The following is an 11,290-nucleotide window of genomic DNA, read 5'->3' as shown; positions in this document are numbered from 1 at the left end:
TTTTAAATTAAAACCTTCATTTTTTTCATTATATCTTTTACATACTATCTGTTCAGTGCAAGCTGTGTAAAATTAAAACACCTGTGGATTCTCATGATCAGAGACCTGCAGATTCGGCTCCTTCTATTCCAAAATATACTTAGTTTTCTATATTTATAAACTTTTTCAATAAAAATAACCATGAACAGTGCGGAAATCTATAATATCCCAAGAATTGTGTTAATTTCTTTATCAATAAAATATATGTTTTCTTTCTTATATTAACTTCCATGAAAAAAAAATGCAAACCCGTGGGCATGCGTGACTGTGACTCAAAAGTTACTCACGCTTCCATTTCTAAAACAGATAATGCTTCTAATGCAATATGTACCCACCCACTATCCAAGGGTTTCAATTGCTATAGCATTTTCAGATACTTTGCAGAATGCTTTTGTGCAGCAATTAATTGCTTAACCAAATACTTTGTCACATGATAATAAAGCCAAATAAAACATTTTCCACACCCGCTTGCAAACATTGAGTTTATTTTTTTGCATATAGATAGTTTTTTAAAAAAAATTAAAAATTACTATAACATTGCATTAGGCTTTTTCTGAATAGCCACAGCAATTTTATTCTTTTAATTAACATTGCTGTCAAAGCAAATATTTAACTGCAAATATATTAAATTGTTAAATATTAAAAAATACATTATATAATTTATGTACCATACATACAAAGTAATTGATTGTTTACATATAAGGGAATATTATTTTTAATTCAAAATTATTATATAAATATTTTAATTATGAACTTAAACAAACAATTTTCTATAATGGCAATAGAAAATAAAAATTTCTTTGAAAATAATATTAAGCAATTTCTCATTTTTCAATGTAAATATGTATAAAACTAATAACAAAAATAACCATTAAAGATGAAAGACGATTAAAGATTAAGAGATTAAAGACGATTTAAAAAAATTTATATTTAAATTAGATAAATAAAAATTAAGTACAACTAATAGCTTACAAAAAAACAATAAAATTAAATAATGCAACAAATTATTCTTAACAAGTTCTGTCAAATTGAGAATTATTTTTAATTTAATTTTAACTCTGAACGTAAAATTAAAATAAGTTAAAACCCCATTTGTTTTAACTTATTTTTTAAATTTACTTATAACTTATTGGTTCTTATTAAATATCGTCTACCTTAGGACATACTACCACTATACTCATTTTACATATGGCTTTAGTGTCTTCTAAAATAGATCTCTATAGTAAAGATGTCATATTATTGTATACTTGAATAGACTCAGTATGCAATTTTAAACTCAGAATTAAAATGTTTCTATTAAATTTCTTGTATGAAGAGTTTTGAAAACCCACTTTATCTATCCTAAACTATTAAACAATTTTATTTTAATATGTTAACATTCTAATGCCATGTCAAAACTCTTTAATAATTATTGTCGGGCGCTTTTACTTTTACAGAAAAGAAAGATACTCTGTGAATACAAAGATCTGACAACATTTGCGGTTATCACATAATCTGTTACAAGCACTTTAAAGCATACAGTTATATACGTAAATGATTTATAAAGTAATACTAAATTTTTTTAATTTATTTAATGTGAAGGGCTTCACTGCGTTATAGCATCCAAAATAAATAAGCATTATTGATTTTTTCCTATATATTCTTCTAATTTTGTTACCATACCTTCGAATCTGGTACATTTATTTCTATTACAATTAAGATTTTTTATTTGGATTTGCCTCATAATGAGGATTTATGACATATAACTTAAGTTTTTTTTTAAATAAATACTACTTAAGTACATAATAAAACGTTCATATTTGTGTAATCAGTTAGTCCGATAACAACTTTCAATAGAAAATTATGTACCAGCTGAAAGAAGTCGTTTTTCGTTTTTTCGGGTAACTGCCAGACGAAAGAACTTAAACGTCCATACAAACGAAGTCGCTTTTTAGTATAACAGAGCAGAGGCTACTGCTAAGTTATCAGATGAATTTGTAGAGCAAAAAGCCAAATGTAGTAGATCATTAAACTATGAATATTATGTATAAAATTATGAATATGAATGGTAGATATTAACTTAAGTTTTAGAAAAAAAGTCTATAAACCATAAACAAATATCGATTCTTACCATCAAAAGCTCATAATAACAAGAATTTGTTTATTTATGTATGGTAGACTTATAGGTTTTGAGGTTTCTAAAACTGTTTAATTTAAAAATTGTCCTGTGCTTGAGTTTAAATAAAACACCCAAATTTGTGAATATTATATAAATTGATTACACGTTACCAATGCAAAACAGTAATTTATATATGTACACATATATCGTTTCTCTTATAATATCACTATAATATTATAATATCAGTAAAAACATTTTTTTGTGTTCTAATTAAATACCATTTATTTGTTTATAAATTGTAATTTATTTCAAAAATAGTAATTCTAGTTTCTTACTCTGTTATTGTTAGTTTGCATTTAAATGCTTAATAAAACAGACTAAAATACATTTTTATTATAATGTTCAACATAGACACATCTTTTTCCTTTTAGTTTTTCAATTAAGTTTTTAAAATTTAGTCAAAATAATTTAATTGAAATAAATAAAATAAAGATTTTAGTGTAAAAGTTGTTATGCAGTTTGCAGAAATTTTTTTACAGTACTGAATTTACAATTATCTTAGTATCTAATAGAACAAAAATTAAGATATTCCTTTTATTTTGTAAATTATATATATTATATATAAATTATTGTATGTTATGTATGCTTAATGTATATTGTATTTTGTAATCTTTTTCAATTTATAACATTGAAATATCAACTTATTTTTATTATATTTTGTTTATATATTCATCTATATAACTATTTTTCTTTTTGTATTATACGTCATTTATTCAAATTTAATTGAATTGACACCCATGTCAATCTGTCCACCACGATAACTTCCACGCTTCTTCTTGGTTTTTTCATGTTTAAATGATCTGCCGCGTGTAAATTTTAAGTCCTTGTTAGCTTTATCACCCCAAGAACCCGCAGCATTTTTCTAAAAATATTTTGATCATTTAACTATAATCAGTATTCTAATATAAGGTATATTAAATAAACCAAAACATATATGCATTTATACATTACTTAGTAATGTAGTCTAAAAGACCATAAATATGCTTTCATCTCGTATATATACAGCATATTTAGTATATTTGAATTTTAAACATTTATATAGATTTCTAAAATTATTATAAAATTTAACATATTAACGTATATGTACTTATATATTTTGGTATAAAAAAAGTGTAAACATTAAAACAAACTGTTTTACAACTGCACTGCATATTTATATAAAAATGTATCTAACCTAATCATCGAAAGTGATTTTTTTGTTTTGTGATGATGCGGAACCAAAAGATTTATTGAAATTATTTGTTGCACCACGTCCGCCACCACCACCGCGACCACGACCGCCTCCCCTATTTCCATCGAAAGATCCACCACGACCTCTTCCACCAAATCCACCACCACGACCACGACCATTATCGCCAAAACCACCACGACCACGGCCACCATCACCAAAACCACCACGACCGCGTCCGCCTCCTCGGCCACCTCCTCCACGACCTTCACCAAATGATTTCTTTTCAAATCCACCAAATGATTTACGATCTCCAAACTTTTTAAATCCTTTATCACCATCTCCATGCTTCTTGAAACCATCCTCGCTCTACAGGAATTAATTTATTTAAATATTTTTATATTTGTTTATGACTTTCATTTTGCAAAATCTTATTATACAACATCGCATATTTTTAAAAATACATAACTTTGTAAATTTATTACTGCTTTATATTGATAAAATAATTATAATCAAAGTCAAGGCCTCAAACCAAACTATATTAAGAATATAAAATTATCTTCGCTTATTTTGACTGATCGAATTACTTCTTTTAAAGAAATGCACTAAAATTTATTTTGAAAATTCAATTATAATATTTTTTGCAAATATTCTACATCTATATATTATATCTTTAAGCCCATTAATATGTTTGCTTTTCTAAAAATATTTAAATCTGGAAAAGCACAGTTGGAACAGTTTGTATTATGTGAACACTTCATAATTCATTAATTGTATTTGGTTGACTGATTTGAGGCCCTTACCTTGGCTTCGAATGACATGTCTTTCACACGTTCATCGATTTCTACTTCTTCCTCTCTTACACGTCTAAATGGAGCATTTTTTTGGGACTTGCCATTCGAATTATTTAAGCTTTGGTTGTGATTATTTTTTAACTTTTTATCAATTGGAGTGGAGCTAAATCCATTTTGCTTCAAATTTAAATTAGAAACATTATTTATATGATTTAGTAATAAATTTGCAAAGTAGAAATATTTTTACATATTCAATGAGAATTAATGAGTCTACATACCTTGCCTTCGCCACTTTTAACAAAGTTATTGTATTTATTTGTTTTTGTTTCAGAACCTGCAGATTCACTGAATTTTCTTTTTTGTCCTAATTTTGGTTTAGGTGTTTCTTCTGCGTTTTTCGCTTTCTTATCTGTGGGTTCGCCATCATCTGAGGAACTGTCATCAGATGTACTATCGTTTTTCTTTTGTTGAGCACCAGTTTTCTTCACAACAGATTCATTTGCTTTTTGTGGCTTTTTCGCTGTGGTTTCATCATCATCTGATGAACTGTCATCGGATGTACTATCATCTTTCTTTTGTGGTGCACTAACTATTGTTTTCTTCACTACAGGTTCTGTTGATTTTTTCAACTTTTTCGCGGTAGGTTCGCCATCATCCGATGAGCTATCATCTGATGTACTGTCATCTTTCTTTTGTGGGACAGAAGCTGTTATTTTCTTCACTACAGACTTATTAGTATCTTCATCATCTGAACTGTCTTCATCAGAAGACGACTTATTATTTTTAGCAACTGGTTTTGTGACAGCTGCAGGTGATTTTATATTAGGTTTTTTTGCTGCTGGTTCATCGTCCTCTGATGAAGTATCATCGGAACTAGACTCTTGTTTTTTATTAATTACATTTTTCTCAATTACTGTCTTTGCAGGAGCCGGCTCATTATCATCTGAAGATGAATCATCGGAACTTGATTTTGCTTTTTTTGCACTTACAGCAGCTGGTTTACTTACGGCTACAGGCTTTTTAGTCGCCGGTTCATCTTCAGAAGATGAATCATCAGAACTTGATTTTGATTTTTTTGAAATTGATGTAGTTGATTTATTTGCTACTACAGCTTTTTGAGTGGTTGGTTCGTCGTCTGAAGACGAGTCCTCAGAACTAGATTCTGCTTTTTTGTTTGCTAAAGGAATTGGTTTGTTAACTACGGCAGGTTTCTTAGTAGCTGGCTTATCGTCATCAGAAGAAGAGTCCTCTGAACTTGACTCAGCTTTTTTTGGTTTAGCCGCGGCTGCTGGTTTTTGCACACCTGACTTCGTAGCTACTACAGGTTTATTAGCCTGTGTAGGTTTCTTACTTGTATCTTCACTATCATCTGAAGAATCATCAGAACTTGAGTCCGGTTTTTTAACGGAAGGAGTTAAAATAGATTTTTTTACCATAGGCTTTACAGGTTTTTTCTCTTCTTCACTTGAGCTCTCTTCGCTAGTAGTATTTGGTTTTTGAATCAAAGGTTTCAATTTCTTCACATCCTCTTCCGAGCTATCCGACTCAGAGTCAGAACTGTCCTTTTTTTTCAGGACAGGTGATTTACTAGGTTTGTCATCATCGTCAGATTCTTCAGAAGAACTTGAAGCAGCTTTCTTAGCTGTAGCTGGTTTTGTTACCGTTGGCTTAATAGCTGCAGTGCGTTTTTCACTTGAGTTTTTCACCGGTGCTTTACTTTTTTCATCCTCATCGTCACTACTATCGTCACTATCAGATGATTCCTGCTTTTTTACTACTGGTACTTTACTGACTTGTACTTTATTTGCCGGTGTTTTATTTGCTGATAGTATAGACTTGTTTGCTGCAGGTTTCTCATCTTCTGACGAAGAATCTTCAGAGCTAGAAGTAGTTTTCTTAGCTGTAAGCGTTTTCGCAGTGATGGGTTTTCCATTTGTCTTGGCTGGTTCCTCTTCATCAGAACTATCATCACTGCTTTCAGCTTTTTTACCAAGTTTACCATTTGTTAATGCAGCAGCAGTTATATTAGGTTCATCATCTGAGCTATCTGATTCACTTGAGCTCTTTTTTGATTTTTTAATATCTTGAATTTTCTTTTTACTATTTTGTTGATAAAACAGAAATATATCTTCTATGGTTGGAGAGTCTTTTCCAATAACCCCCTAGAATATAAGTGTAACCACGTGGTGTGTTAAAATTATGAAATAACAATTGGATGAATTTATATTAATATTGAAACATAAATTTTATGTATCTAGCAACTTTTATATATAATTAATATATACATTTATAAAGTGAAGCCAGTTAGTTTTTTTTCACTCCACATGCAAACATTTTAACATACTTACAGCTTTTGTTTTCCCCTGAAAAACTTTTGCAAGATTTTTATCTTTTTTTTGTAAATAATTAAGCACAACGGCAGCAACAATCTCTGCAACCGCCATTATTAAAATTAATCTATTAACAAATCAGTTTGTTTTAATAAAAAAAAACACGTGCTAATACCGAATGTCCGACAAATGCGTTCTCAAATGTGGTATGTAGATATACAAAAGTGTACTAAAGTGAGTTGCCTTATTATACAAAAATTCTGTATTAAAATTGGCAGTAGGTTTTAGTACAGCAGTTTTAGTACAATTTGGTGTGCATTTTTAATTGCAAGTTTTTAATATAAAACTATTTCACTAAATTAAATTTGTAATTATCATACAATAAAATTAGCTGTTATGTGTATAATACTATACGAACATTTATAATTAAAACTATGTAATACATTTATAATTTAAAACTATGTAATAGTTAGTACTATTAATAAAGTACTTTATAAAATTTTATAATAACTATTAATCCTATGTGTACTTTACTATATTAAAATTATTAGTTAAGTTCACATATCAAAACAATATAAAAGTTAGTTCAGAAACCAATTATCAATTTCTGTCATTTATGTTAATGAGCTCATTTAAGCATCTGGTCGAACTTTTATAAAATTTTATAAACTTCACTTAATAGTACATCACATAAAAAAATTAAATATATTCGATAATTTTCGCCTTAAATAAGCTGATTTATTGATAATGAGCTCATTTACATGAAAGTTGTAATGTAAGCCGTAATGTAATATGGCGTTTACATTGGCCGAAAATGGCTCATTTTGAATGAGCCATTTGAAAGTGTTTACATTCGTTCTATTTCATTTGTTCTCATTTCAACAGCTGATTTTTCAACTTGCATGTTGATTTGATTTTTGGCCTGTGCCAAAAAAATGTTGCATGAAGGTTAAATATGCCTTCAAACCTTACATTAGAAACTTAAAACATATTTTTAACTTCGATTAATTACTTTTTGGGAAGTAAAGGTTCTAAAAAGCAGTGCATCGTTTTCAAGAAAATGCAACCACCAAACATTTGTTTACCTTTTTTTGTAAATATGTTAAAAACAGCTTTTTCTAACTGTCAAAATGCCATGAAGAGCTTTCATTTAGGGTATGTTCAATGGATTCCTTTGCATTTGGAACGTATGTGGAATGCATTCGAACGTCATTCATACAGAATGTGAGAAAATTGCTCATTTTGTGCTTGAAATTTTATATGCAAGAATGAGCCATTCGCTTCTCATTTTCAATTTTTGACCAAAATGAGTCATTTTCGGCCAATGTAAACGCCATATAAGGCTGTAATGAGCCATAGAAAACCGTATGATTTATTTAACATTATGTATAGAATAATGTAAACAGAAAACATATAATCAAATATTATATTTGTCATTTTGGTGTAAATATGATTAAACAAATAACAAATTAATTGTAAATAAACCAATTTGGTATTTTTTGCTTAAATCCTGAAAGTAGTTTTAATGGTCTTGATTCATTTATAGCTTACCCTTATTAAGAAATTGTTCTTAAAAGCACTTTTAAGCCGTGTGTGAGTTCAAGTAAATTGATGGTAAATTGAAGGAAATAGTAAATTCTGTCGATATGGCAGCAAATGTTGGTATTTACCAGAATTTCCAGTAGGGTAAATTATATAAAAATTAGGTAAATTAGGTGTGAAAATTATATAAGATGTTTAATTAATAAATAAATAAATTTGAAAACTTTTAATCAAAAATAATAAATAAGTGCAATAAATAAATAAATTGTTAATAAAAACTTTCATAACAAAAGTAACAAAACTCAGTTGGTTTGGATCAGTTGGTTAAGGTGCGTTGATTCTGAGCTTTATATTTGGCAGAACCCGAGTTCGATTCCTGGTACTTGCAGTCTCAAAAATAATTATTTACGAATAATTAAATATAAGAATTATTTCCAAGACCACTGATGAAGGGTAATTGGCAATACTCGAAACAGCTGTATGGTCAGCCAAAAATTCAATTAATTAAAATAATTTAAAAAATAAATTTTTGTTGTTGTTTCACTTCTGTTCGAAAACCTCTTTATATAAATAAATAAATAAATATTTACATAAGTGCAGTGCAAAAAATCCCTAGGAAATTTCAATTTACTTTACCTCAATTTAGTCGGGGTATAATAATATAATAATAATTTTTTCTGCTGGTAAATACAAAAAAAGGTAATATTGCAGGTAATTTAAATTTTTCAAAATATGCACACTTAATACATTTCGGTAAACATAATTATGTCACACCACACAACCCATTTATGCGGTCGCAGGGTGATTGCGAAGCAAATAGTTATATCAAGTTTATAGAAATTAATATATAACCGAAGCGCACTTATTTATTGAATAATGGAAAAGCCAGATAATGTTAAGACTAATATGTCAACACCCGGAGATGGTATAACATAGTTCTTTTTATTTTTGTATAAATTTTCGAATGTGTTTTGTAAAAGTAGTTTGTTTATATCTTTGTAAAAGGAATTAGAGCTGTTCGTACCACAAGTGTTTTTCGCCTATTAAATTTTGAATTATACGCTAAACCTGTAAGTATTTGTTTGGAACAGAATCTATCTATAATGCAACGTCACGCATTCAATATTTTTTTAGAATAAAATAATTATGGGTGTGGGTATTGCCTGTTTTGCTGGTGTTCTTGGTTATATTACATATATGCGATCTAAATATGAAGATCTCGGCTATTACGCTGCGGTTCAAGATGATGGTAAGGAAACATTCACAAAGAAAGTCTCTAATTGGGAAAAATAATATGTATATTGTTTTAATAAAACGTTCATTGTTATAATTAAATAATTTACTTTTATTAATTCTTTAGTGGCTTATTCCTGATGGTTCACAAATCACAATAGTTTAATTTTGTTACAAATTTATAAGTAAAAAAAAATTAATTTAACATACAAAATATATATCAAAACTCAAACGAAAATTTACCAATGATAATTTTGAATTTTTAAAACAATGGAAAACGCTGGACGCCAAACCACATAAACACTACAAATTTAATTGAGCGTTAATCATGCCAAATGACAGAATTGCTCCCACAGGTCCTTGTAAGTAAATCTAAGCAGATAACTTCAAAGACTTCAATTCCTCAAGCAATTTACCTTCCATAGATATTTTGTTCAGTTGATTTATTTCGAGGGTTTCACCTTGCTCTTGACGAGCTTTAAGTTTCTTAATGTCAGATAACTTTTTAGCAACAACTCGTATTTTCTTATCCTTTTCAGCATTAACCACCTTTCTTGGTTGCTGTTGCTGTTGCAATTGCTGCTGTTGCTGTTGCTGTTGAATTTCAGTTTCACTGCCATTTTCTTTTACTGTAGCAACAACTTGCTGATTTGCAGCTTTATTTTTTGCTTGTTGTCTTCGATTCGTATTTGAAGACCGCTGACGTTTTACAGATTCATCAGATTTAGTTGTGTCAAGATTTGCATTATCTACAACTTCACAAACAGGACCTTCAAGAATAACTGCAGCTTCCTTTTTATTTCGCGACTTATTCTTGTTTGATTTTGAAGAATTCCGCTTGTTTGCTGCTCCATTTCCTTCAATAAAATACAAGAAAAATATACTTTTTAATACTTTATTTTAATTTATATATAATATAATATGTATATAATATGAAAGTATCTTAGTGTTGTCTAATTTAAAAAATGAGATATCTAATTAAAAGCTTAAGCAAATTTTTTTTTATTTTAGTTCAACGTCTGTTTTTATAAGGTCGGTAACGATTATTTGAACGATAAAGGTAACCATCATTATTAGTGGTTTTGTGATGTTTTTGATTTTTTTGTATATCAGCTCTTTGGCTTGCCCTCATAATAGGATTGTTTGTATCATATTGTTTTTGCCAATATTTGCGTTGATTACCTGTTGTCATTCCTGGAATTGTGACTTTCGGTTGTGGAATATAATTTTCTGGATTTTTACCCTCCTTCATTAGGCGAAGATGTGGTGGCGTATACGCTTTTTTGCTTGCTTCAGGTTGACTCGATTTTATACCCTCCTGCTTCACTTTTGTTATAACAGGTTCTGGGAAAGTGTTTTCAGGAAACTGTTGCCATTCTACTCCCAATAACTCCTGTCCTACCGGCCAAATAGTTTCGTGCATTAATGCACCAGAGTAATGATATACCTTAAACCTGTTTAAAAAAAATTTAAAAAGTTCATGATATTAATAAAGAAAACATTATTTCAACTTACCCGTTACCTATTCGTAGTCTCGGGGATGTAGTGGCAGTGATAAAATACTCGCCGTTTGGATTCCATTCAAATTGGGTAGTGTCAGGACACTTAATATTCACCAATTTTTCACGCTTTTGAACGTCCCATATTTCAACATTACCAGGCAAGTTTCCAAAACCAGCTAAAACAACTAGTGCAAAGTAGTTAAGGAATAACTTTCGAAGTTATAATTCTATAAATATGTATATAAATAAATATATATTATATATTCTTTATCGCACCAATGGTAGTTGGATATATTAAGGTTATTTCTAAATTAATTAAATTAAATTTTATCAAAATATATAATTAGGAGAAAAAAAGCTTTGTTTGTAAAGGATATAATTTCCAAAGGCATTAAAATATGCACAATTGCGAGGGCCTTCACCAAAATCGAAAACAACGTCGCATTTTAGATTATATAAAGCAGCTTTGGATGGCATGAAACCATACACAACAACGAATTCATTAGCCTTTGGACTCCATTTAA

General features: G+C 29.2%; 3 protein-coding genes across 5 annotated transcripts; 1 reads left to right on the top strand and 2 right to left on the bottom strand.

Annotated features, from left to right (window-relative positions):
* Positions 1-2,853: 2,853 nt before the first annotated feature.
* On the bottom strand, positions 2,854-6,705 carry LOC119663758 (nucleolar protein dao-5-like). 2 transcript variants are annotated; one of them, XM_038073359.1, is made up of 4 exons: positions 6,508-6,704; positions 4,438-6,321; positions 4,169-4,336; positions 2,854-3,059 (listed from the first exon to the last, which is right to left on the bottom strand). In XM_038073359.1, exons 1-4 carry the CDS (start codon positions 6,601-6,603, stop codon positions 2,907-2,909), a joined length of 2,301 nt encoding a protein of 766 aa, XP_037929287.1. In that variant the 5' UTR covers positions 6,604-6,704; the 3' UTR covers positions 2,854-2,906. The 2 variants fall into 2 exon arrangements, with proteins under 2 accessions (XP_037929287.1, XP_037929286.1); XM_038073358.1 differs by lacking the exon at positions 4,169-4,336 and adding an exon at positions 3,372-3,734 and having other exon boundaries at positions 2,969-3,059; positions 6,508-6,705.
* A 2,121-nt stretch (positions 6,706-8,826) lies between these two features.
* Positions 8,827-9,401, top strand: LOC119663759 (small integral membrane protein 8-like). 2 transcript variants are annotated; one of them, XM_038073360.1, is made up of 3 exons: positions 8,827-8,956; positions 9,015-9,101; positions 9,166-9,401. In XM_038073360.1, exons 1-3 carry the CDS (start codon positions 8,924-8,926, stop codon positions 9,322-9,324), a joined length of 279 nt encoding a protein of 92 aa, XP_037929288.1. In that variant the 5' UTR covers positions 8,827-8,923; the 3' UTR covers positions 9,325-9,401. The 2 variants fall into 2 exon arrangements, with proteins under 2 accessions (XP_037929288.1, XP_037929289.1); XM_038073361.1 differs by having other exon boundaries at positions 9,037-9,101; positions 9,166-9,398.
* LOC119663760 (eukaryotic translation initiation factor 2A-like) lies at positions 9,356-11,285 on the bottom strand (the record flags this gene model as incomplete). The annotated part of the gene is made up of 4 exons (XM_038073362.1): positions 9,356-10,121; positions 10,447-10,718; positions 10,780-10,954; positions 11,144-11,285. Coding segments are annotated over 4 exons (1,074 nt in total), but the record flags the coding sequence as incomplete, so codon positions are not given.
* Positions 11,286-11,290: the final 5 nt, after the last annotated feature.

This window comes from Teleopsis dalmanni, unplaced genomic scaffold (assembly GCF_002237135.1).
Source record: "Teleopsis dalmanni isolate 2A unplaced genomic scaffold, ASM223713v2 unscaffolded_contig_0844, whole genome shotgun sequence".
NCBI lineage: Eukaryota > Metazoa > Arthropoda > Insecta > Diptera > Diopsidae > Teleopsis > Teleopsis dalmanni.
This window is presented reverse-complemented; position numbering and strand designations above follow the sequence as displayed.